General features: G+C 26.0%; 5 protein-coding genes and 1 long non-coding RNA gene across 14 annotated transcripts; 3 read left to right on the plus strand and 3 right to left on the minus strand.

The window, feature by feature from the left end:
* Window positions 1-1,373: 1,373 nt before the first annotated feature.
* Window positions 1,374-2,569, minus strand: LOC122570001. 2 transcript variants are annotated; one of them, XM_043731782.1, is made up of 3 exons: window positions 2,495-2,512; window positions 1,843-2,390; window positions 1,374-1,697 (listed from the first exon to the last, which is right to left on the minus strand). In XM_043731782.1, exons 2-3 carry the CDS (start codon window positions 2,326-2,328, stop codon window positions 1,554-1,556), a joined length of 630 nt encoding a protein of 209 aa, XP_043587717.1. In that variant the 5' UTR covers window positions 2,329-2,390; window positions 2,495-2,512; the 3' UTR covers window positions 1,374-1,553. The 2 variants fall into 2 exon arrangements, with proteins under 2 accessions (XP_043587717.1, XP_043587716.1); XM_043731781.1 differs by having other exon boundaries at window positions 1,843-2,569.
* Window positions 2,570-3,216: 647 nt separating this feature from the next.
* On the plus strand, window positions 3,217-10,348 carry LOC122569989 (FHIP family protein AAEL005291-like). 4 transcript variants are annotated; one of them, XM_043731748.1, is made up of 13 exons: window positions 3,217-3,795; window positions 3,953-4,164; window positions 4,282-4,533; window positions 4,622-4,772; window positions 4,949-5,194; window positions 5,900-5,947; window positions 6,765-6,932; window positions 7,045-8,322; window positions 8,405-8,603; window positions 8,724-8,735; window positions 8,816-8,972; window positions 9,111-9,276; window positions 9,354-10,348. In XM_043731748.1, exons 1-12 carry the CDS (start codon window positions 3,646-3,648, stop codon window positions 9,271-9,273), a joined length of 3,036 nt encoding a protein of 1,011 aa, XP_043587683.1. In that variant the 5' UTR covers window positions 3,217-3,645; the 3' UTR covers window positions 9,274-9,276; window positions 9,354-10,348. The 4 variants fall into 4 exon arrangements, with proteins under 4 accessions (XP_043587683.1, XP_043587682.1, XP_043587684.1 ...); XM_043731747.1 differs by having other exon boundaries at window positions 9,111-10,348; XM_043731749.1 differs by lacking the exon at window positions 8,724-8,735 and having other exon boundaries at window positions 9,111-10,348.
* A 1,943-nt stretch (window positions 10,349-12,291) lies between these two features.
* Window positions 12,292-15,044, plus strand: LOC122569969 (RILP-like protein homolog). Of its 5 annotated transcripts, none has more exons than XM_043731693.1 (7): window positions 12,292-12,666; window positions 13,117-13,467; window positions 13,595-13,715; window positions 13,823-13,950; window positions 14,132-14,502; window positions 14,623-14,721; window positions 14,786-15,044. In XM_043731693.1, the coding sequence occupies exons 2-7, from the start codon at window positions 13,156-13,158 to the stop codon at window positions 14,907-14,909; spliced, it is 1,155 nt and encodes a 384-aa protein (XP_043587628.1). In that variant the 5' UTR covers window positions 12,292-12,666; window positions 13,117-13,155; the 3' UTR covers window positions 14,910-15,044. The 5 variants fall into 5 exon arrangements, with proteins under 5 accessions (XP_043587628.1, XP_043587624.1, XP_043587623.1 ...); XM_043731689.1 differs by having other exon boundaries at window positions 12,294-12,666; window positions 13,120-13,467; window positions 13,595-13,736; XM_043731688.1 differs by having other exon boundaries at window positions 12,296-12,666; window positions 13,595-13,736.
* A 1,217-nt stretch (window positions 15,045-16,261) lies between these two features.
* On the minus strand, window positions 16,262-22,203 carry LOC122569968 (microprocessor complex subunit DGCR8). The gene is made up of 7 exons (XM_043731687.1): window positions 21,734-22,203; window positions 20,320-20,751; window positions 19,922-20,005; window positions 19,406-19,790; window positions 19,029-19,306; window positions 18,532-18,968; window positions 16,262-18,352 (listed from the first exon to the last, which is right to left on the minus strand). Exons 2-7 carry the CDS (start codon window positions 20,720-20,722, stop codon window positions 18,020-18,022), a joined length of 1,920 nt encoding a protein of 639 aa, XP_043587622.1. The 5' UTR covers window positions 20,723-20,751; window positions 21,734-22,203; the 3' UTR covers window positions 16,262-18,019.
* Window positions 22,204-22,534: 331 nt separating this feature from the next.
* Window positions 22,535-27,690, minus strand: LOC122569966 (protein phtf). Its single transcript, XM_043731685.1, has 16 exons — window positions 27,213-27,690; window positions 26,995-27,134; window positions 26,669-26,880; window positions 26,395-26,581; window positions 26,167-26,303; window positions 25,987-26,089; window positions 25,682-25,894; window positions 25,426-25,490; window positions 25,115-25,284; window positions 24,845-24,981; window positions 24,432-24,741; window positions 24,076-24,304; window positions 23,798-23,893; window positions 23,564-23,707; window positions 23,371-23,466; window positions 22,535-23,291 (listed from the first exon to the last, which is right to left on the minus strand). The coding sequence occupies exons 1-16, from the start codon at window positions 27,236-27,238 to the stop codon at window positions 23,142-23,144; spliced, it is 2,415 nt and encodes an 804-aa protein (XP_043587620.1). The 5' UTR covers window positions 27,239-27,690; the 3' UTR covers window positions 22,535-23,141.
* LOC122569970 lies at window positions 24,082-25,674 on the plus strand. The gene is made up of 4 exons (XR_006317637.1): window positions 24,082-24,217; window positions 24,338-24,370; window positions 24,860-25,032; window positions 25,367-25,674. It is a non-coding gene; the product is annotated as an uncharacterized LOC122569970 (long non-coding RNA).
* Window positions 27,691-27,722: the final 32 nt, after the last annotated feature.

Here is a 27,722-nt window from a genome sequence, read left to right on the forward strand (position 1 = left end):
TTTAAGATGTAAGTAAAATTAATTGGGCAAATACCATCAACATGGAGAAAATATTTATAAATGAGGAGTGTAATAATAGTTTTTACATATATGCTATTATTCAGAAGCTTAATCCAATATTATTTCCAAGTAAAGTAAATGTAATACACAATATTTATATTTCAAATAATCGTAGTAGTTAGTCAATTTTTATTGATTTTACACAATTTGTTAATCGTAATCTTTTCCTTTCTTTCTCATCTTAGCATACTGTAATTAATCTTAAGGATAAGAGTGTATATGTCACATATCGCTAGATAGTAATAAGTCATTATTAAACAAGACATAGTCAAGTTACTATATTCACTTACATATGTATATCTGACAATAATGATACTAATGATACTATATATGTATAATATAGTATTAAATGAAATTCAAAACTGTTCTCTCCTATATAATATGAATATAGTTACCAATATATTAATAACATTGTTCAACACTGAATTATGATCTGCCATATCCACTAGATGATTAAACTATTCTATTTTAAAACGAATTCGGAAGTAGAATTGCTATATCGTCCTCAATTTTTTAAAAAGTGCAAGTTTTTGTTGCGGTGAAACACACGATTTTCCACCTCATGGCGCCATTGCTCGTTTGCTTGCACTGATCCGATGAATTCACTTTTTATACGCAAAATGTTCGATTTTTTTCATATATGTATGTATTCTTAGACACTATATAATAGCAAAATTATAAAGAACTTCTCAGACAATATTATGTACCGATACGATTACATGTAGCTGCGATATCAACGAGCTAGGCAAGCAATAGCCGTTTGGCGGCAAAATACCGTGTATATCTTTCTAAAGTTCAATGATAATACCCAATCATTTAAAACTACAAAATTTAATAACTTTTATATCGATATGATATTAATATAAGTGAGATAAGATATCGATATAGTTTTCATCACTCTTAATCAAATTCTTGCAAAAACTCGTGTTCTTGAAAAACTGAAAGTGATAAAACAATCCCGCTTCCTTCTTCTTCTGGATTCGTATTTGAAATGAGACACTCTGTATAATCTAAAAGGATCACCTAATAAATATCCTAAATTCGAGGAAGTTCTGGTTTCTTAGGCAGTAGAATTAATGTTAATAATACATTTTACTATAAACACAACATTTTATTTTATTGAATAGTTAAGTACTGTTAAAGTATGTTTTACTACATATATAATATATAGTGTATCATATATATGTAAGAAACCACTTTGATTTGAGAATCAGTAGTTTTGAATCTCATTTTAGTATTAAGGATGTAAAATATTCTAATTCCACACATAAAAGTATTGTCCATTTTGTTGTCCAATATTTTGAACTACATAATTGAAAATTACTATATTATATATTTTAACTTGTCCTATGTACATAATATTCATTTATGTTACACAATTTTACAAGACAGATCCATATATGATACAATAAATTTTAATTTATCATTTATTAGAATATACTGTCATATAAAATTATGAAAGATTTTATTAATTTTCCCACTTTTTCAGTATATTACTTATCATTAACATCTTCGTTTGAAGAAATATTTTCATCTTTTAATAAAGGACAATATACAAGTATAGTACTATCTTTTCTCTTCTGTGTTCCTGAGATATCTCCCTGTATCTTTTTTTTTATTTCTTCCATCACCTCTTCCTATAAAATTAATGATATTGTATTAAAGCTGAATACCAATTAATTTTTTAAATTAATACAATTTAACTTATTATTAATAATTAAAATATTTTGAATGCAAGCTCTTATAAACAACAAAGATAGTTGCAATTAATGCTTTCCTTACTTGAAGTCCCTTAGGGTGGGAAAAAAATATTTTAGCCTTATAATTTTTTTTTAACGCTCTATTAATACTATTAATTTTTACATTTAAATCATAATCCATAATATTCTGTTTTATAGTAAATAGCTTAGCAGACTTTATCTTCTGTTCACTTTTATGTGTTTTTGCTGCATTGCTTGTAATCTCGTCAATCTTTAAAGAATTTCCAAGTTCATAAACACTTCTACCACTTTTAGATATATTTGATACGTGTATTAACTCAAGATTCCGCCTTTTAGCTAATTTTTCTGCTTCCTCTAATGAAATGACAGAAATAGATTTATCTGTATGTATAAGTGTAATTTTGGGAATTCTTTGAGTCTTTCTTTTCTTTTCCTTCCCATCTGCATCATCTATACAACTTTTACTACAATTTTGAACATACTGATTTACGTTACTGTTATTCTTAATTAAAAACGATCTAATTGATTTAAATAGAAATTTGGACATTTCTGATGATATATTTAGTAATATTTCTTACAAATAGAACTTAGACATAAAGTTATTCAATACTAAAACAGAATAAAGGATTGAGGTTAAGTTACAATTAACGTACAAAAACAGTTAAATTTATGTAACATGCTAACTATAAAATAATTAACAAAATAATTCTAACATCCCATTTATTTTTCAGTTTTATTCCTTCTTATCGGAGATAATAAATTTTAAACTTTTTAAGTCATAAAACAACTGTTAATCTTTTAAATATACAATGCCTACGGTTTTCATTGTGATTGTGATATAGTTATGTGACCATATTGGTTTTTAAATTTTCGAGAATTTTTGTTTCGTTTTAATAAAATTAATTTTATATTTCTTTTCGTATTTTAATTATTTTCATATTTTTTAATATATCCAGATTCTATGCATATTAACATTTAAAATTCGTGACAGCTATAACATTAAATTGACCATATATCATTCTAATACAGAGTAGAAACTGTAAATATTAATATATTGCATTACTTTGTCATAATGTAAAATGAATATACTATTTTCTTTGGTTAAATTAAACAATACCTTATTTACATATATTTATTTACACACATCTGTCATATTACTATGTTCGAGGTTTAATTCTTTATACTTAATAAAGCTTAAGTATGTAAGTACATCATTTTATTTTAATTAATATCTATATTTTAATCGTTATATAATATATAAGTCAAATAGAAATTTTTTATTATATTTTGTAGGGTTTTAAGATGAAAATCACTATCTTGGGGAGATACATAAAGATTCCTGATTTCTTTTTAAATAATACAAATTTTCGAAATGGTTCTAAAATGCAAACTGGACAAAACGCATTGCATTGCGAAGTATAAACATGGACGTACCTCAAATGAATCTGGAAAAATAGGAAAAATGAAAAAAGTTAAAATTAATCTCTAAACCTTAGTTGAATAAATATGGCGATTTCTTAATGGGCTAACATAATAATACAGGAGTGATTAGTTGCTGGTTATCAAACATACAAAATATTTGACATAATATAACGCTGACACGCGTTAGCAAAGTATTCGTAACGCGCAAGTCGCATAATAAATATGCAATTTGTATTATCACTGTGTCCTTGCTGCGTAGATGGGCGATTATCTCAATAAGTAGGACAATTTTGACAGAAAAACTTGGTTAGTCGAAACTGAGGAAGATAGACGAATACTTTATTTTTATGCCAGTTAGTAATATGAGAGATTTCGAAGAGAAAGGATGCGTGAAATCAGGTTTCTGATGAACGTGGAAGTAAATAAAATATAGGCCGAAAAAATGAGCTGGTTACGAAGTAGCCCCTTGAGAACTAGTTTCACTAAGCAACGTTCAAGAGATTCTCCGCCAAAAGATGCTGACCCGTCAGCATGCTATGACAGTTTTTGTAAACATTGGCAACAAGCGTACGAAATCATTTTACGTACATCTGTAAGTTCAATTTTTAAAGCATAGCATTTATGGTATAAAAAGTAAAGATTCGAAAGTTTTTCAAACAATTTTTGTAACTGTAGCATTTTCCGCTTTTCGATATTATCGTAATAAATTAGAAAGGATTGTAATTAAGTATTTTATTATATTTGTACAGCCACCGAAAGGAATATGTAATCAAGATGATGTTCTTGGAGTTGTTAATCATGTAGATCAGATGGTAACTCTTTTAGTTCTAGAATTACGTGATTTTAACTTTTACAATAACTATCGACAATCTACAACAGCAACACACTCTCCTTGTTTGGAGCATTTATTAAGTGAAAACCTTCTTGTTAAACTTTACGATTGGAATAAACATAGTGGAAGGTAGAAATCCTTTGATTAAAAATCATAAAAATTTGTGATTTAACATTATTTAATATAAAAATAATATTGCATGTTGTAATATATGTATTGTATGTTGTATTGTATGTAATATTGCAGATTTAATAATGCTGTTCGTTTAGAACAATTAAAACTATATGAACTTTTAGTATCACATAGTGGTACTCTTCTTGCCCATGAACCAGTTGCCAGACCATTATTACGATTACTTGAAGATTGTGCAAACGATATTATGCCATTAGAAGTAGAAGAAAAATTAGTAGTGTTATTAAATCAATTATGTGTTGCTTTGATGCAAAACATGGCATTACTTGACTTATTTTTTCATCCAACAGCAATAGGAAAAAACAAGTTAGTAGAATATTACAAATATATTTATGCACAACATTATGCGTATATTTCATAACGTATATTTAATGATATATGTTAATTTTTCTAGATTTATTATTTTTACATTATTGATACCATATGTGCACAGAGAAGGTGGAGTAGGACAACAAGCACGTGATTCCATGTTACTCTGTATGTCTCTCTCAAAAAAAAATGATGAAGTTGGCGTTTACATTGCCGATCATTCTAATATATGTCCTGTATGTAATCTTTGTAATAAATCAAATTTATGTAAAAAAGGAAAATAATGACTAATAAGAGATAATACTAATTGCGACAAGTTTTACATAAACATAATTTACAATTATTATGTATTCATATGCTATATTGTTATGTATCTAAGTACTAATGAAGTTTTTATTTATTTAATAATTAGGTGTTAGCTACAGGTTTAAGCGGGCTATATTCACTGTTACCAAGGAAATTAGATATTGAAACAGATGATTGGCATCGGTTAACACCAGATGATGTTAATGATTTACCAGCATTGATGCACTTAATGAATTCTTTAGACTTTTGTAATGCTGTTGCACAAGTCGCACATCCTTTGGTACAAAAACAGTTACTTGAATTTTTATATCATGGCTTTTTGGTACCTGTGATGGGACCAGCTTTGTTACAGGTGAATATAATATACACATATATATATCTTATTATTTATTTAAAATGAAAACATCTGCTTACGTTTTAATTTAGATGAAATGCATCATTCTGCAAATGGCTTATAAACTTATATTAGAAATTTAAATATGTGTATTTATTTTATAATTATAATAGATAATTATTATATACCTTTTTTGTTTATAATACATTGCAATATCTTTCTTACTTTACATGTATGTGTGGTGAAAGAAGGTACTTGCAACTTGTTTATTTGAAAATAGAATATGGTTAGTAAATTGTTATTATTAAACATACATATATACAATACCTCCTCTCTCTTTTTCATAAATTAATTTTTTTTTAATATTGAAATATGCTAATCACATAACTTTTTCCTGGTTTTTACTTTTAATTTTATAATGATTTCAATTATTTCGTCTTATTTTAATATCCTGCTTAGTTATTTAAAAACATTAAATACATAATAATTGGTAATTGGAATTGTACGTAAAGTTTATTAATATTTCCTATTTAATAGATTCTTATAGGTATATATAGATGTATTATTAAATGCATATAACATTGTCAATGTGGTGATGGTAAATGTAAATATTAATACCTAGTACTAATTAAGTATTAATAATAATGCTAATATAAAGTTCGAATCATTTATGTTATGATATGGTTGTTGGTGGCTATCCGGTGACATGTTTATGGTGCTCAGGATTCTGTTGGTTTGACCATAGAACAGCTAGATGTACAAGAACATTGGGTTAGTACAAAATACTGCAGTTAGTGTAGCAAACTTGTTCAATTTTCTATTAAGATTAATATTAATTAGTTTTAATACTTCTAGGAAGTATTAATACCTTCTTGATATTAAGTGATTTTTATTATATAAATAATAATATAATATTAGTGCAGGCTTAAGCTTTTACTGACATTCTATACTTACAAATAGTTCCAATAAACATTTAATACATAAAGCTTTTATAAACGACTTATAAACCATATGAATTATATCATAAAGTATACTCAAAATCTTATGTTTAATGATTTTACATAAAATACTTGAAATATTTATTATTCATAAAATTTATATTTTTTATACATAAATTTTTCAAATTACAGTGATTAAATTTTTCAATTTTAAATATATTATGCTTTTTATGCTTTTGTTTTCTGTCTTTGTTTCATGTTTTATGCTTCATGCTTTATTTGTTTTCCTAATAAGAATATGTAGTTTGAAACTATTTTAAATTAATATTAGTGTTAGTTTGTTTAACTATTTTTGAAGTTTTTGTGTGTTTTAGATAATGTTTATCTATAAATGCTAATATCCTTCTTTTACCACAAAATAAAATTTGAATATTAAAATCTAGACATATTAAATAGAATTGTAGCAGTTTTATTAATAATTGCTTATTCATGAATTATAAATTCTTAATGACACTTACACATTTTAAAAAGTTCTTAGAAATTATTAATCGTTAATTGTTTAAAATTATTATTTAATTTTTAGTTAAGTTATGATAAAGTATATATATATATACGCAAAATTATAGGTAAGTAATTTTCTAATATTACAGACAACAGTGGATGAATTAGTTGCAGCCACAGCTTATTTTGATTTATTTCTTCGTTCTGTAACTGAACCTGGTCTCTTACGTTCGTTCGTTAGATTTTTACTCGAAGATAATTATGATGAATGCAGAATACTGGATAGCCTTATTCAAAGGATATCTTCTAGGTCACGGGTATATATATTTTATTTTTATTACATATTATAAAAGATGACAATGTTAATAACTTTTAGTAAGTATAATAAGTAATAAAAAATCATAAAAATTTTTCAATTCTTTGTTTTAGTTATGTATAGTAACGTTGGGACTATTTGAAACTTTGGTTAATTTAAATTGTGAGGACATTATGCTAGAATTATGTCTGGGTGCATTAAGTCCTTGTTCTCATGTAATGCTTTCCCAACGTAGAAGGTTAAGAGATATAGATCCTTTTGGACGTGCAGCTGAGAAGTTTTTGTCTTTGACACCAAGTTGTTGCTCGCCATTTACATCTATAAATTCTCAATTCAATTCTTTACCTAACAATACAACATATGAAAAATATTCAAATACTACATCTGAATCTTTGAAGTCATTGCCAGCATCTATAAATTATGGCGTCAGATTATCAGACAGCCTTTATGGAAATTATCATGCATATTTATGTGACGCTCGACAAAAAATAAGAGCTTGCCGAATTGCTTGTTCTACTTGGTCATATCAATACAATGGAGAATTACCAAAAGATAGTACTACAAGCAGTGCGACTACTTTAATAGATGACAATACATTATTAGATCAATCTCAGAAGAAAACTGAAACAAATAAAGCTTTATCATTAGAGACAGCAAAGCAACCAACGGTTTTTAATGAAATTATTGAAAACTCATCAATAGATAACATGCTAGTTAACATATCTTTGCTAGATGGGAAGGATTTAAATACAATAGAGAAAGAGTTAAAAATAGAATCCCTTGTGGCAACAGGTATAGAGTTATCATTAGAAGAACAAGCAAAATTAGATGCAGATATTGCTGAATTGTTAAACGAAGATATTGGAATATCAGATTCTGTTAAAGAAATTTCATTAATAGATAAAAAGGAATTTGATAGCAGTAATGACGATTCAAACACCACCATGAATTCACTTTTATCGTTAGGGGAAAGTAGCGGCTATGAAAGCTTCGCATTTAAAGGTTCATCGCAGTCAACTCCAGATAATGAGCCTAGCGAAGATCGAATAAGCGAACACGACGAAATAGAAATTGAATCAAACAAAGAACAAGGTATATTATCTCTTCATAGCATCATAGAATCAAGTTCAATTACACCAGAAGAATTAACAGCGAATAAACAAAGTAAAGAAAATTACCGTCAAGATGTATTTAATGGACAACCGAATGTCGGTATATTTTTGGATGTTCTTTTACGAAAACTCGAATGTATGACAAGTAATAATTTATATGTTAATTTACATCTAACTGGTCTTATCAGCAGATTAGCAATATATCCACAGCCTTTGTTACAATCATTTCTCTTAAATCATTCTCTAGTATTTCAACCCAGTATTAGATCACTTTTTCAGGTTTGTAATTATATACATATTTTTATTATGTACATATTCACAAATAGTGTATAAGATTATAAAAAACCTCATCTTTCATCAGGTACTTGCATCTTTAAAACATAAAATAGATCAATTTCTTTCACAACACAATAATATAGATATATTGGTCGAACAAGCACGACTCTTTTTAATTAACCGCGAGGATAAATTAGTAAATGCAAGAAAAAATGCATTAGAAGCTGCTGCTCATTCTGTATCCACTAAAAGAAATTCTTTGAGTGGGGAACCATTTTCAAGAGGTACAATTTTTCTGATTATTCAAATATTAATTATACTTCACTAATATATTTTATTGATGCAATATATAAGTATACATAAATATTATATTATTGCTTATAATTGCCATGCACTCCCGGAAGTGTTCAAACGATGTAGGTATAATAATCGTTTACAAATATGAATAATATATAAATATTATTTCTCTATTATACTCAAACAAATTACGTTTTAGGTGAAAATAAGAGATGGAGCTTAACATCATCTTTTACACAAATGCTTAAAAGATCAAGTGGCAGTTCTGGTCCAAGTAGTTTAAACAATACCATTAATCAATCAACTGGTATATCTGAAAATCAATTAGAAGCTATTGGACATGGTTCTGGATACCGGTAAATATTTTATTATCATATCATTGATAGATTTACTAGTTAAAATTGTTAAAAAGATATGTTACAAATTTAACTAATATTATACAAACTTTCTTTTATAAAGATTATAATAATACTATACAATTTTTCATCGATTAGGTATTATACAAAAACGTCCTGGGAATCCCCAAATGAAGTAAGTCCAGTACAAAATGTGGTCTTATGCGCAGTTGTATTAGATGAGTGGCTAAAAGAGTTAGCTGCTATTACACAAGAACATGCCATTATATCTCTTACAAATAATCTGGAGTTTAAAGTTTAATATGTAAGACGACTGAACACACAAATTAAAATTCAGTTAACAATATAGTAACTATTGAAAATATTCTTTCCTTCTTACAGGGTTTTAATAAGGTAATATGTGATATACATATAGACACACACTGCTAGACTTATACACAATATATCATATTATAGAATTTAAAATGTTTATGTAAAGTTATTGAAGAGAATGTAAAAATATTATACAGAATATTGCTATAGATATGAGAATAATAGTATCTTTTTCATTTTATAAATGTAGATAGACAAATTAGGGATTAGCTTAAAAAGTTATAGATTTATACATTTTTGTTGATGTTATCCGTTTTAATCACTAGTTATATGAAAATTGTGTTAAGAGAAAATATATAGAAAGTTTTATTCAAAATAGGCCCTTCGTGAATATTAATTATTAATATTTAAACAATATCGGCCGAATCTTATTATAAAGACTGACATTTAGAGCAATTTCCTATACAATATACACATATTACATTAATAAACTATTTAATAACTTTATTACATATGCTACAAACCGAATCAATTTATTTGAAATTATATTTAAATATATGTATATTAATCCAAGATCATAAATAGTTAAAAATATTTAGATAAACAAAGAAAAGTGCCAAGTTATTATTTTAATATGTTACATAATATAATCAACACTTTGGAAATTGTTCCAAATGTATTTAAAATTTAACAATCAAATTACTGTTATGACAAATTTATTTTAACAACAAGGAAAATATACTTGCATACTTATGAATTTTACATTGACTAACAATGCGTAATAATTACATAGTCTGTTTTTCTTGTACTTAACTTAATATATAATTATAAAGTCATAATTACTGAGTAATATATATCCACAAATATGATTTGAAAGTTTAGTAGCACAAAATATTATATACATATAAATTTATATACTTTAAATTATGAATTTTTAAATATTGCTAGATGAAACTGTGCGTAAATCGAACACTAACTGAAATTAACAATTCATCTATCTTGTAATAATTTTATCCTACATTTTTACCTTCATTAATGTAATGTTAAATATAAAGTAAAAAGTATTTTATTATGTAGTTTTATATTGATTAAAATATACAAATATCAAATTTTTTGCAATATTTAAAGTGAAACATTAGTACAATATGTATGTTAATAACTGAAGAAATATTGATACTTGGCAATAATGCGATATTACTGCATGACTATAAAATATTTGCTTACATATAAATAGCATATCAAAATTCAATTATTAAAATACAAAAATTATTCCAGCTCAATTTTTGTCAACAAACATTAAAATTAGTATTAATATATGAGTGCAATTATTAAAAAATTATGGTAGTTAAGAAACAGTTAAATGACAATGAAATTGCGACATGATCACTGGTTAAAATATTATTATATGCGTATTTTGTTCATTACTAAAAATCGACATGTTTTTTGATTATTTTAAAATTCATATTTAGTATAAAATATTTACTGCAATGTGATATTAAACTAGATTATTGGAACTTTATTAAAGTATTCTAGTTTTATTTCTGTTTCAAATATTTAAATGAATATTAATTTAATAAAGAATTATTAACAATTCAAACAAATGTGCTTCAAATGTTTGAATGTAATGCATGATAGAATAATATTATTTTATATGACTACAAGTAATATCGAATTTGTAGCATTGTAATATTAGTAACTTAATAATTTAATAATTTCTTACATAAGATATGTTTAAATGCAAATTTCATTATTAGCATACCTTATGTACCTTTATTGAAAACATGCAGTATTTTCAAACAATGTTATATGCTTGCCAACTTATTGCAAATAATATAATGTAATATTTTTAATATTTTATCATTTAGTTCATTGTTATGTTTAAATTTGTTAATAAATTTACGTAATAAAATAGTTTATAGTAATCATTCAAGAATTTTTATAATTCAGAATTGCATATATAACTTCAATAGCATAATTTTAAATATTTAAGTTTATAATATTTTTTATCTTTGCATTTTTAATTATGTTGACGATATTAAAAATATATTAATAAGAAAAAATTATGACAATAATTTAACTATATTTTATAGTTATTTTATAAATAGATAAAATCAATTTGAATTTATATTTTTGCATTTCTGTTTAACTGAAGATATGTTATATGTTGTTACAAACAATTTGTTATAATAAATTGTATAATTTACAAGTTTATAGTGATCACCAAGAAAACTTTCATTTGTTATATATTGATTTTTGCTTAATAAGATAGATATTACTAGTGTCAGAATTTATATGCTATACAAGACTTAATATATATATGTTCAAATTTTGAAAATTTAATATCTTAATTATACAACGATTGTACACTGAAAATGTAATATAAAATAAAATATATATTATTGTATTACATAGAAAATGTTTTAATAAAAACTGATACTAAAAGATTAAATATATATAGTACAATTTTTATGAAACAGAATTCTCATATACATATGTATATTTTTAAGGCATTGAAAAGATAAAATAGATGTGAAATAATAGATCTTTGAATAATCTATAAAAACAAGAATTTTCGTTTTTAATTATTGTTACTATTATTATCTTTTACTAATATTTATTCAATAATGATAAAATGCTCTCATTAAAAGTACATAATATAAGAATAAATACATTTCAAAATTAACTTCATTATTTTAAATAATAAAAGAATTGTTATACAGACATGTATTTAGTGTAAGTAAAAATGATTTTGTGTTTTAACCATCTTTTAAATACTTAATCATTATTAGATCGCGTGAAGAATATGATGAGTAATAAAAATCAATTCTTTCAATATTTTATATGGAATTTTTTATAAACAATTTTTAGATATTTATAAATTTCAACATATATATATATATGTGCGTGTGCGTGTGTGTGTGTGTGTGTGTGTGTATATATATATATATATTGTTGTTGACATAGGTATGTATACAAGTACTCTACTATTTTTTTAGAACGGAGCATCCAAAATTAACAATGTAGTTTACATGTAAGGCAAGGAATTAATCGATATTTTGCTTTACATTAAATATAATACAAAAATACATATAAGTAAATATTTTTGAGTTATAGTTTCTCGGGAAAATATTATTATGAAAATGTATAATTACTGAACGATTCTATTGCGTTCGATTGGAAATGTCCAATCATTGTATCGCTTTGATTAACACTCGCCGATAGATACAGTTTGCGAAAATCGCTGTACCAAAAAGAAGACTAGGCTTAATCTAGAATCACTAGATTGTCGATTTCAAACTTCTTTAATTTTTTCTTCTATTTCAATTTATTACTTCGAAAAGATACATACGGTGCTTGTGATGAAAATCGTCTATATGTACACGTACGTATATTAAAAGTGGAACCTCTGCAGTACTGCCATATAGCACTAAATAGAATCTGATTGCAACTGTGCTTAATCGACATGATCTCATACTTTCAGACACATTAATTGTTATCGATGTATATATTCTAATCGTTTGTAATATATTCTAATTTTTGTACAACGAATATTATTTAAATTTCTTAACGCCAGGCCTAAATTAATATAAAAGTGTGTTATATTGAATGCAAATTATGATAATATCAAATTAATATTAATATTAATATTTTGTTACATTCCATTGTATCTTTTTTAATTTCACTAATTGATCGTAACACATTTCGAGGTATTGAAATTTTTACAAATAATTGTAATTTTTTTAATTAATTAATCATTGTATTAATATATTTAAACTAATATTAGTTAGTAATTTACATAATTTCTGTTAGAATATATTATTGTATATTTCAGCAGCTTCACGTATAATATACTTTGATATAAAAAGTATTCATGCCTTTTTGTTTGGGAAATTATACAACCCATAATATGGAGGAATATGCTGTAGTATCCGACATATCCGTTGTAGATGTTTATGATATTGCATCGGAAATAGGAAAAGAATGTGAAAAGCTCATAGATTCATATGGAGTAGACTCTGTGACCAATCTTATGCCAAAAGTAATACATGCATTAGAATTATTGGAAAATCTTGCAACCAAAAATGAACGTGAAAATACTACAGTTCAAGAATTACAAGCAAAGATTTCACAATTAGAAAGTGATAAAATTGAAAAAGCTGAAGATAGGCAAAGATTTGAAAAGGTATTTTATTTTAAAAAATTCATAAATTCCACATATATACAAATGCATATACATAGGTATTTGATAGATGCATATCTAGAACTTGCTAGTTTTCTTATTTATTCAGAAACATTTATTTATTATATAGGAACTGGAACAAATTGAAGAACATTGGCGTCAAGAATCTCGTGACCTAGTAGAAATGGTTACAAGGTTACAAGAAGAAAATAGACGATTATCAGAGGCTCTGCAAGAATCACGTAGTGATAGTCAGTACAGCAGTAAACAAAGTACTAACAACCTTTTTCCTACTAACACGATGCTATAAATGTTCTATTGTATATATGTCTTATTAGTTACATGAATATATTTACAGCTTTTACAGCTAGTCAAGAAGTTGATATTGCAGTATTGCAGCACTTAAGATCTATGATAGACAAACAAAGAGATCAAATTCGAGGAAGAGACAAAGAGCTGCTGCAAAAAAATACAGAAATAGAAAATGTAAATTGGTACTTATGTTCGTATGTAATTTGTGATTAATATAAATTGTGATTAAGTAATGCTTTTGTAAATGTAATATTTTTGATACTTTATAATTTCCTTAATTGTCTGTTCCGCTTTTTTTTTTAGGTACTAATAATATATATTTTATTGTAAATTATTATTGTTCTATTTTATACAGCTGACAGCACAGGTTGAAAAACTCGGGGTTGTCGGTCGAGAATTAAAGCGGAAACAGCGTCAGGCCCAAATGCAAGCACGTGGTTTAGTAGAGGAACGAGCAGACTTCTTAGCCCAATTGCAAGATCAAAATCGTGAATTGATAAATCTTCGTGCCCGCCTTGGTTTAGCAAAAAAAGAAAATGAAGACCTAAGTAAATTACAGGGTTGCCCAGATTTAACAAATAAGGCTATATATGACCTGGATGATCCTGATAGACCAAGGTTTACTACCGCCGAGTTGAAAGAAATTTTACATGAACGAAATGAATTGAAAGCTAGAGTATCAGATCTAGAAGATGAACTAGAATTATATCGACCAAAACCTGAAACGTACGTTTCACATGTATACAACAATAATTTGCCTTGCTCCGTAAATTATAATAAGATTTTTTCAGTACAATTTAATATTACAATATTTAAGAAATTATATTGTCTTTGATATTATTATAGGGTTGAAGATGATAAAGATGCTCCTGTTCAAGGCCCTCTTCCCTATGAACCAGATGATGCACCATGGAAAAAGACATCTGAATCTGGAATTCGTAAATTGTAAGTAACTCATACATGAAAAAGTTAAGAATTCTAATTTTTAATAACAATGTCTACTTTCCAGTTTCCGGAAAATTTTCTCAGAGTCTAGCAGTAGTTTTTTAGTTGGTAGTAGCCCACGTCGAAGTCTTTCTAGTTTATCAAAAATGGCCCTCTCTGGAAACAGTACATATGATGAATCTATATAATGGTTTTTCAACGAATAATTTTTAAAATCCTACGAAGATTTATTGAACATAATGTCTTTATGTTTATTCATAGTATTTTATATTCTAATAATGATATCTAAATTGGTTTAATGAATTAAAAGTACGTAACTCAGTTTTTTTGAGTTATTAATTACAACTATTGAATAACTAAGAAGATTTAATTATATGTGATTAAAAAGAATTAGACAAAAGCACGATTATTCATATATGTGCAACATTGCATTTATCAATTATTAAAATAATCTAAAACGAACTATATTTAAATATATGTTAACAATTGAATTGACGTGCCTCCAAAGTTAAAAATGTTGATAATGATGCATATGGTAGTGTCTTTATCATTTCTATTGGTATTATATTTCATATAATATAAGTAACGGTATAAAATATAATATTTTAGACAAAGTTATACAATCTCTTTAACTTGTATAAAAATCATGCAGTAGCATTTTTCTTTATTACATATTTATAGGGAATACAAAACAAATGTTTTTAGATACAAAAAGATTCAGTTTTGTCTTGTTAGAATATGGTAATTTCTTTTGCATTTATTATATAATAGTTACAAGTACATGAAATTCCAAAAGTACTGATATATCTTTATCAATATAAGCTATTTAACGTTATAATAAATATAAAAATTGTATAATTACATAAAAAATAATTATTGTTTTTTAAAGTATTTATATTTGTATATCTTCGTTTTCTTTTCAAAAATTTTTATATCCGAGTATAATTTAAAATATTAAATTAAAATAAGTATTCTTTTAACTAAAATTTTGGTACATTTAAACAAGTATATATATTTTTTCTATAGTTTTAATAAGAATTTGGATATTATAATGTGTTTACATTTTTTATAATTTGTGTGCCATTAAATGTCAGTGTGAAAATAAAGGCAAATATTATACTTATATAGATTGTAAATACTATTTGAAAATCATAAACGTAGATATATTTAATATAATATATATATAAAGATATTAATAATATATATATATAAAATTACACAAGAAATAATAATAGTAGTGTTCATGTGAAAATATGCAATCACGTAAAATGACATTCACATTCAACCAATAAAATATATTGATAATAGTCATTCTTGTTAAATTGATATATAAATTAAAATTATAAAAAAGAAATAAAAATATAGTTCTCACTATTAATTTCAATAATCTCAGGAGAAACCTGTAAAAATATTATTTATAAATATTCTGAGTTTAAACTTTAAAATTTCTACACCAGTATGTATATTGTCATATGAAAATATAATTATTAATTTAATTATAAAATAACAATTGTTTTTTAATTGCAATTTTTTAAATTGATTAAATGTTTCTAAAATTTTATATAGGAAAGTTTTATACTTTTCAAATCCTATGACATAAAATAAAAAATTTAATATTTGTTAAATATGTATTTTTAGACCAGTATACATACATATATTCAATAAAACTGCTTCAATTTAACAACATCTATAAAATGAAATTAGAAAAAACAAGAATATATTGTAGCTTAAGTTACAAATAGCTATAAAACATATCTGTAACTTAAGTTATGTTTTGAAATAAAGGATATGATATATATATATTTATTTTATAATAAAAATATGTTCCACATGCATGTGCGTGTTTAAAAATAATTTATTACAATTATTATAATTCTAGTCCTGTTATGTGTGCCTATTATATATGTAAATGTATTTATCTTGCATTAATTTAACAAGGTTTTTAAAACAGCTGATAAAAAGTTTAAGATTTTGTTTATTACACAATGCTTTTGTATACTATACAATCAGTAAATCTTATATTTTTAAACAATATTATTTCAAAAAGTAACAGTTTTTATGATATAAAAAGAACCAAACACGCATGCACTCACTCACACACACACACATACCAAACAAAATTTATCTATCCCACATAGTTTCACAATGTTTTAAATAGAATATTAGAATATTATATTAATAATATTACTTACTGTCACCATATTATATTACAATACATAATTTTTCTATCTATATAGTAATTTATATATATAACATATTGTATTGTAATTAAGTGAACAAAAATTTCATTTACACACAGTCAACACAAAAGAAATCCATAGTTTATAATACACAAATAATGAAGATTGATGTTTGTATTTTCTACTGAAATATCATGATATTAAGGTAAAAGAATGAAAATACCTTTTTAATGAATTTAGAAATACATACATTGTAATATTTCCGACGAGAGCTTAAACTCTGAAATAGGTTCCATTACTTGTGTCATTAATTTTACAGTGGTATTGTTAAATAATTAGTAAAATACCACATAAATGCAGAATAAGAAAAATGGTGATATAGAAAAAAAAATCATACAAAGGTGCCAAAGAAGATAAGTGATGTAAATGTTTTATGCACTATTTGATAATTTATTTATATTCTACTAATTGTATTAATAAATTTATTAGGACAATTATAATACTTTTCAATACATTGTAACCATTATTAATATGCAAGATTGATGCCTTAATGTCTATAGAACTGAAATATACTTTACTGTAATCAGTTCTTTAAAAATAAATGATTATGTTTCATGAATCGTTATGTGTTTGGTAATTCTATATAAAATAACATACAATTAATAATCATTTACATGTAATATTAAATTCCCTTTATGTATAAAAACAATAGTGATTTTAAAAGACAATATTGTCAAATACATTTAACAATTTACAGTGCAAGAAAAGTAATGTGATTGAGGTAGCATTCTGTAATATCTCGATATCAAAACTGTTCTTGAAATCCAAATCTTAAAAACAATCTCCAAATATTTTTAACCAATATACACATTTCATTATACTCTTAATCATTGTATTAATTGATTATAAAAACTGATTTCGAGATACATAAAAAATAAAAATATCAAAATATTAAATATGGATAAGCATCAGCACCATTTTCTTTTTAATTACTATATTATAAAATATTTTGCTCTTATTTTCAAAACATAAAATATAAAGTAAATCAAAAACGTTCACTTTCTTACAAAACTTACAAAATAAACTAATATTTATAGGATACACAGTTGACTAGTATGTTATAAATCCACATTGTTCAAATTAGCTGCAGATCCAGTTGGTAAATCCGGCGGTACAAACTTACCGATAGGTTGTATTGCCTGTCTCTGTTCTGCCAGTTTACGCATTTCTTGTCTAAGTTTACTTAGAATAGCGTGGTTTGGTTGATTGACAGCAGCTTTACCTTGTAACAACGTGATTTCTTGTTCTAGTTGTTTCTTTTCTTTAAAAGATTTTACGCTTCGAGATCCATAAAGTCTTAGTAAGGATCCCCAAGACTGGATATGAGGATGCATAAGCTGCAGGATAGCTTGGGCTGCTCGTTGTTTACCATCTTTCTTATTACGACATACCTAAAGTTATTTCAAATATATGTTATAATTAAAAGGTACTTTATGAAAGAAATAAAACGAATTAAAATAAAAAGAACATATTTATAATGTTGCGTATTCTTTTTTAAGAGAAATAGATAAAATATGGGACTATATAAATTTGAATTTATTATAATTTAATAGATTATAATTTTACTTACAACAGTAGCTTCATGTTTGCCGACACGCATTGTAAATTCATTGCGTTGATGTTTTAATGTGTTTACAGAGTAATTAATATGCATATCACCAAGACCATAATTTCGTTGGAGGCAGGTGATTAAAATAGCATGCGGTGACGGTTCAGTTGTCTTTGCACAAAATTCTGCGACTCGTGGATCGGTGATCGATATTTCATCAAAGAATGATAAATCTGCATCAGAATTTGTCCTTGATGCTTTAATCATTCGACTGTTATTACCAGAAACTGTATCTCCTCCATTATCACCAGAAATTTTATCTCTCATTTGAGGAATTAAAATTTCAAGAGTTTTCCGCGCAGCATTAGCTTTTGCTTGTTTTTTGCTACTACCGAAACCGCTTCCATACTCCATATCATTTATACAAACAACGGCAGAATATGGAGTTGCTGCATTTTCTAAAAATGCAAGAAATAGATTAATTTAATATATACTAGCTGAAGAATTATGCAACTTACCTAATTCTTTAAACTTGTAAGTTGGTTGCTTTTTAAGTGCATGTTGTACATATTCATGAAGTATACAAACATAACTTTTGCCTGAGGGATTCATTATCCAATGTTTTGGTGGTCTTTGTCCAGTACTATCATCTCCAACATTACCACTGCTACTTCCTGCTAGTCCAGAACTACTAACTGGAAACGTTATTAGTTTTGTTCCATCAGGTAAAGTAGGACGTTCAAGTTGTTTACGATGTTTTTTATTTTTTGTAAATTTTCTTCTTGCTGACCACGATCTAAATGATAATGGAGTGTGTTTATTAAAACTTGTTAACTAGTTTTATTCCATTATATGAGTACTATTGTTTCTTTGATATTATTTAATATATACTTACTGAAATCTCATTACTTTAATAGCTTTAAAGCGAAATAGCGATTGGCAATAATTTCTTAATTGTTTACTATCTAATGAATGAGCCGCTCGATTTTCTTGAATTGTTTCAATTTTTGCACTAGGGAGGCTACACACTTCTGTATTTGGATCACGTTCTTTCTGCTTCTTTCTTTCTTCTTCTTCTTCATGAAGAGCTCTTTTGTATTGAAGACAAGGTATTGCACTAACAGGCACTTCGTGTTTTCTCACACTGCCAGGTCCAAGGAAATATGGTTTTGCAAGAGTACAAACTCTACTTTGTTTATGCAAATATAAAGGCATTCCACTATTATGTGTTACCTGTACCCAGCCTTCTGGAAGTACATCAAAGTGATTATGTCCAATTTCTGTAAAAAAAAAGTTATATTCTTATATGTTACACTTTATATATAACTTCTTGATAATTTCACAGTAACTATTGCTATAGTTTTTATACAATATTGGAATCTTTTTATATATTAAATATTTAAATACTCACCATCCAAGACGAGTTTCACTTTCTCTTCATATGGTACACTATCCTTCTTGTCTTTTCTTTTGCCTTTAAATTCTTCCGGTAAACCTAATAGTAGCATATAATACTTAACTAAAAAAATACTCTGCAGCTGCATGATCTATATAAGAAGTATAAAAGGAAATAACGAATGATCTTATCTTTCTGTCTTTTTTTTATGATTTTATTTTGGACACATATAAGTTTTCCAATTTAGCCTATTCTTATAAGTTTGTTTCATATTGATATAAGTTATGCTTACTATAAACTATTGTTTCTCTTTCTCTCTCAATACCTTGTATACTTTACCTTACAAAATAGCAATAAAATTTATTGCAATATTTATTTTGAATTTAAAATTGTTTTGAAATAGTAAGATTTACCTTCTTCAAGCATGGCTTCAATTTCTTCATCAGGTACATCAGAGTCCATACTTTCATTGGTATCAGAATCCATATCACAGCAGTTCTGATCTGGATGGCGCTCTAAATCATCCAAAACATCAAACTGTCTTAAATCATCTGTAGCTGCAATGCTATCTGTGTTAGATTCCATAATACAGTCTTCGGTAGTAGAACCATTGTAAGCATTTGTATCATCAACAGATATAGTTTCTTCTTCCATTATATCACTACAATTGCTTCTGTCCGACATTCTACCTTGATTATCAGTATTTATTTCCAACGTGCTTTGTTGATTATCCAAAATTGTTTCATTTGTGTTTTCATTTTGAGAAGCCATATTTGATTTAGGGATTTCTTCAGGAACTTCTTTATCAATCTCCATTATATGTATAACAAGGATCTGCTAAAATACTGTAAGATCTAATTATCAATAACATATCAAATTTCAATTTAGAGGATATTTTGTCTTATAATTTTTATAGTTGATTAAATATTTAACACATTCATATACTAACAAGCAAATAATTTTTAATTATCTTTGTAGCAAAATTTGTTACATAAACTTAAACACAAACTCTGTATATAATAACCCGTGGATTAAATAATATCAAGCACGTCGCATGGCCACACCACTTTCACCAATGAGGCCAAAGTCCAATCAATTTGAAACCACTTTAAAAATGGCAACGAAAATTGGACATTTGCATTAGTGTTAGCAGTTTGGGGCCTATTATATATCCATGAGTACATATTGCACAAATAATACATTATATTGTCAGAATATTGTAGAATGTAGTTGACACACTTGCTTGGCTCCGAAACTAGACAGGGACAACATTGAAAAATTGAACCTGTTGCTAGTCCGAATAATGCACTAATGATATGAAAATTAGATTTGTTTAAATAATATATCAAATGCTCCTGTTGTAAGCTAATATAAATTACATGCAAGTTTAATATTTTTTTATCTATACACACTATTAAAATGTAATATATTTAGAAAATATGTACAAAGTATAAAAATATATCAGAAAAAAGTTTTGAATCAATGGAATTGTATATATTACAGTATAATGAAATCTTCCCTTGTTTATCTGAGACACATATAAAATAGACAAATTTTTTTACTATAATAGAATTGCTTCTCAATTTTCCAATTCATGTACATTAAATAAACGTATTTTATTTTTAAAAAGGCTTGTTCTATATACGCAAATTGAATGATAGATAATGTAATCATACGGATAATTATATTATTGTAATAGTAAAAAATTTACTATCTATCTTTTTATATAAGTTGGTAGTGAAAGCATATGATTTTCGTGTTTGGCAAGTAATGTAAATCAATATTATAATACATCGTTATTAATTTCATATAGCTTCGTAATAATACCTTTATTTATTATATCACAATATCGTATATTTCCGAAAATTATAAACGCTAATTCACCGACCATTTAACAATGTTGGGTTAGGTACAGCTTATCTCAGATACTGTATGTTTACTGACACTTTTTTAATATTTATGATTTAAAAGAAAAACTGCTGTATCAGATTTATTTAGAACGCAAATTATTTTTAAGTCAGCACTTAGTTATTTAAGATAAATTTATATCCATTTTGTTTGAAATTTCAATTACATCTCATGTAATAATACAATAGGATAGAAACTTTTGTGTTCCAACGCTCTCTTTCGTTATATTGAGAAAGCTATACTCAGCCAATGAATGTATCACTCATAGATCATCATTGACTGGCATTGACTATTGATTAAGGACCTAAGACATACCTGTACTTACCTCGTCGATGGTATCATATTTGATTTTGATTATATGTATTTTTAAATTTATTACTAATTAATCGTCAAAATGAGGAAGCAAAAATAAAGTTTAAGTAAAGTGAGATTTGAATTTTACATATGCACAATTTTACTTATTATTATTTCTAAGTATTATAGATAAATAATAATTATTATAAGTATTATTTTATAATAATTATAATTATTATAAGTATTATAGACGAAAAATATAGGTATTTCAATGAAAATTAAGATTATATTGCATGTAATTTTATTTTTTAGAAAACAGATTCGCCAAAAAGATCGAATACGGTAAAATTCACATAATTTACATTTAAGTCACAATATTTATAATTGCAAGAGTATATGTGTATCTATACATACAATACATACATATACATGACTTAATTGTTTTATTTTATATTTTGTATATTCCACTTAAAGCATTGTTTGCAGCAGTATTTACAATATTATATGTACATGATACTTAGATATTCTATATATGTATAGAAAGCATTAATAAATATGTATTTAAATTGTTTGTTAAGTATTAAACGAACAATTATATCAGAGAGGAAATTTTCTCTCTGATTATATCTAAATTTTGCTATGAGCATAACAGATTGTAATACATATGGGTTGCATATAGGTTGTAAAATAACGGTTAATTTAAAAGAAATAAATATTTACTTCTGACATTTTTATAGAATATTTCAATATAGTTTACTATAATGATTATGAGCAGAACTTCTATTAACTTTTATTATAACAAATAAAAACAATTTAGTGGTTTAATTCGTCGCTATAAAACAGAATTCCTAACAATATCATGAAATAACAATGATACGTAATATACGTAAACTAAGAAATTAAGAAATGAAATATTTTCTTTCAATATTTAAAACAATACTATAGAATGTCAATAACTAAGTTATTTTCGTTAATAATTCAACATCATGAGGTAGTTATATGGAAATAAATATTTAATATAATATCCCTCTTTTTATTTAATTTTTATCTTATGTAACTTAAGCTTAAATCCAAGTAATTCAGAAAGCACTCCCGAAAGAGCAGATAATAGTACTACTTTTGTAATTGTGTATAAATAGGGATTAGCTGATAAACCAGATATTTTAAATGGACATTCAAGTTCCTGCAAAATATATACTAATTATTTGATTGAATCAGTTGTTTTACAAATGTAATAACAAGGACATGCGTTTTCATACTACCTTTATCAAATCCGCTGCTAATTTGAGTACATTATTTGCTACCATAAGTTCTTCTTTTTTATGTGGCTTTTGCTCTATTTGTAAATATAAATTGATCTAAAAACAAAACAATATCAAATACTTCAAATATGAATAACATTTTGTATACGTATTAAATATGTTATATATATCGTTTTTAATTTATTTTAATTACCTGCTCAGTTATTAATACAGAAAGATTTCTGTATTTTTTATTAATTTTCGTACCCAGTGTCATAAAACGTAATATAAATATTCCAAGAGAAAAACTCCAAAACAATGCTTCAACGTTATATCGGGAATGTAAACTCTCAAGGTCCTATATCACAAATATTAATATTATACTTATAGAGTGTTTTATGTATATATGTATATTCTCACTGTAACATTTTTATACTCTTCTTTTTACCTTAATTAACTCCAAGCTCACAAATGATAACAATAATAAAGTAACAATGAATACTGCTGATACTATTACATCTACAGAACGTTGCGGTCCTCTTCTCTATAATATATGATACATTGGAAATGAATTGTTATTGCTTAAAAGATTGAAATATTACAAGTATATTAAGAACATGCTTAGAACTAAACACATACATTCATATATATATTATATATATATGTATGATATATATATATAAGATATATAAAAGATATATATATATATATCTTTTTTTATTTTACCTTCAAATAAGATCTGACACTTAACCACAATTTTATATTGCGTACTTTATTTAATCGAAAATGTGGTAAATCAGATTTTCTGGCACGTCTTGACGATGTTAAATGTGAAAATAATTTTGCATATAAAAGTCTTTGTTTATAAGTACGTTCTGCAACTGCTAATAAAAAGAATAATAAAGAGGATAATATAAGTCTTTCAAATGCTGATATAAGCACTACTATACGTTCCCTGAAATTAATAATAACATTCATTTTCTTACAGATATTTTTCCAACAATACTATATTTTATTACATGTAAGATAGTTTTTATTTCATTAAGATATTTATTATGTAATGATTTATATTGCGTACTTACCAGAGAGTTGTCCCAAAGGTCAAATCTATAACTTTAGCTAAAATATCACTATATGTTTCTAAATTAACATAAGTCAAGTCATTTGGTATTAAGGAACTCGTTACATTGCTACTGTTGTCCATCCCAACATGATCACTCAATCGTTTAATAGATGGTATTAAAGCTAATACCACACTAAGCATTAAGCCTCCATAAAAGTAATTCATATTCTCAGGCATTGATTCTACTCTAGCAATAATAGCCGAACTGATATCCAGCACCGATAATTCAGCCTTTTTTATATCACGTCGTGTCCATATAGTACAGGAAACTAAAATATAGCAAAATTTTAATAGATTATAATAGAAAATACATTTAAAATTATAATTAAATACTAAATTTTATCTATATTATTATAATTTAATTTATGTTACCACGATCGTATGAAGCACAATTAGAAATAAGCATTATGGAGGGTGGTAATTCAAATTCCCAAGAAAAAGGATGTTCAACAAATTCCCCATAATTTTTGTTGGTTTCATTATGGAGATCAGATTCTTCAAGTTCTGAACTGTAAAAGGATTTAAATTTAAAAAGCCAATTTAGTATAAAAATATAAATGGTAAGATGATCTTTTACTGAATATTAGTCTAATTCATTTAAACCTAATTAAATAAAATTTCAGATTTTAAAAAATTGTTCACCTATAGCTACATTCATCACTATTTGTTGTTACTCCCATCCATTCTGTAGCAGATGTTGTAGCTTCTGTTAAATGATTTGTGACTGTTTCTTCACATTCTCCTTCTTCTTCACTTTCGCATTGTTGTCGTCCTTCCCTTGATCCTATTCCCATTAGACATTGATCTTTACCCTTTAAATAATAACTTAAAATTTTAATGTGTTTATATTTAAGTAACTCACATAATTATCTAATATAATGAAATACATTACAGAAAAATTAACAATATGAAAAATAAACTATGGAAGTTAAAAAAAAGATTAGGATATTTACCATCTTGTTAGAAGTTTCTGCTTCGCTATTTGAGGAATTTTCCTGTGACTTTAATAATTCAGGTGCTGCATGGAAAGTGGAAGACAATCAATTTAGCTAATAAGGATATTAGATGAATTGCTAAAGAGATTTAATAAATAAATATATGTCTAAAATATGAAAATACATTATTTTAAACAGATACTAACACTTTGTATCATGTATTGCATAATGTTACTATATGAAATGTTTAAATAAAATTTGACAAAAATCAAACCTGAAAATTTTGATTGCAAAACTTGTTGACTAGTAGAATCTTCTAACCAAAGAATGCGTTCCTCATTATTTTTAAGTAATTCCCGTTTATGTTTAAATTTCTCTGGTACTCGTGCAGCACTTTTATCATTATCACTGGACACATTTCCATTTAAGCTTTCAAATCCATCATCATCCTGATGTATATTTTTTATATTTGGATCTGGAACTTCATCTATAACAAAAAGAAGTATACTTTGCATTTAAACAAAAGCATATAACTAACAATAAGACAGAAAGTTTTAGTACAGTATATAATGTATTAACTTGATTGAGTATGACTAGCTGAAGCCTCATTTATGGGTAAAGGATGGTTCACAGCCGCATTCATTGGCTCATTATCACAAGATGCTTGAGCTGTCAGAAATTCCTATAAAAGTGAACTACTATGCATAAAGTTTTTTAAAAACCTGCTTTTATATATTTCAAATAATAAATTATAATTACCTGTGACCGACTAACAGTCAAAGAATTTTCAATTACAACTTTTTTAGCAAATCGCACAGATGTTAATACTTCATCACTTACTGTGCTAGCTTTTTCAGATGTTGTATCTTGAGATGATTTAGAATCTTTATGCAAACCTACAGGATACAGTAAATATAAACTAAAATAGAAATCCACATACATGATAATTATATAAAATAATTCTACAATATATAATAAGAAACTTACGCAGGTTTTGTCTTGTCCTGGATTTACCCATTCGACATCTAGTGTGTCTTAAACGTCTAACTATTTTTTGCTTATTTTGTCCATCACCTATTGTTGGTCCTGAATGAGTTGACACAATATGGGAATGAACAACGCATAATGTCAACATCATAATAGCAGGTATTAATACCTCTGAAGTTGATATAATCTGTAAATGTATATCTTATACATATATCTATAAATACATACATATATGTATGTATGTATATTTGTGATACTAATAAACATTTCATACATCACTTTCATTGTCCTTTGACATTTGACAAAAATATATACCCATATTGATCAGTTGCAAACTATACAATAATAAAAATAAAGTAAAAATTGTTAAACTAGTTTGCTGTATCCACCATTGTTTATATAAAGGAAGAAGCAATAAACGCTGAAGTGCCAAGCAAGCTACAGTTGACAATCCATGCTTTGGCTTGGCTTTTGGGAAAGAAGAACCTATATGCATTAATATTATAGAAATAGAATATTAATTGATTGTAAATATAAATATCATAATATTGAATAACTTAACAGTTAAATTTTGATTATAATTTGTTAGTTTATTATTACCTCTTACAAGATCTACATCAATAAGTTCCGTTTTTAGTTTTGCAGTTCTCATTGGAACATGTGTAAATCCTTCAAGAATATGTTGTTCCACGGTTTTTTCCCATTGTTGCTTATCATAAGTACCAATTTTCTTCTGATACCTAAACCGTGAATTGTTTTAAATGTACAATCAGCCATATAATCTTGACCGAAATGTGATGAAAACATAAATTTCTTACCAATAAACAAGCTCGTTTAATTTCATTTTTGTCGATCGCTATCGTAATCGTACAGAATGACTGTTAATTTTTAATCTTAACCAATAATCGACAATATTTAAGCGAACGGAAGATGATTTTCCGTATACTTTTGTTAGTATGTTTAAAGAAAATGTTGCTCCCATAATATATAACAAGCGTTATTTACAAATAATATTTTCAGTCAGGATATACCGACAGATGAGACACATAAAATGCGAATATTCACAATACATTCAATAATTTTACGCCATTATCTAGAAACAAAATGTTCTAGATTCCTAGCAATAATTGTGACAATTAATAAGGAGATTATTTTCAATTAATTCTAATTTATAAATGCATACTAATAAAGTCTTGTACGAAAAAATAATTATGCATGTAATATTTTTTATCTGTTCGCTGGTGAAACTGTCACGCGTTTATAATATTTCGTTTTAAACAGCGTTGCGAAATATAATGTAGCTACCAATCTTATAATAATATAATAAT

This window comes from Bombus pyrosoma, linkage group LG8 (assembly GCF_014825855.1).
Source record: "Bombus pyrosoma isolate SC7728 linkage group LG8, ASM1482585v1, whole genome shotgun sequence".
In the NCBI taxonomy this organism is placed as follows: Eukaryota; Metazoa; Arthropoda; class Insecta; order Hymenoptera; family Apidae; genus Bombus; species Bombus pyrosoma.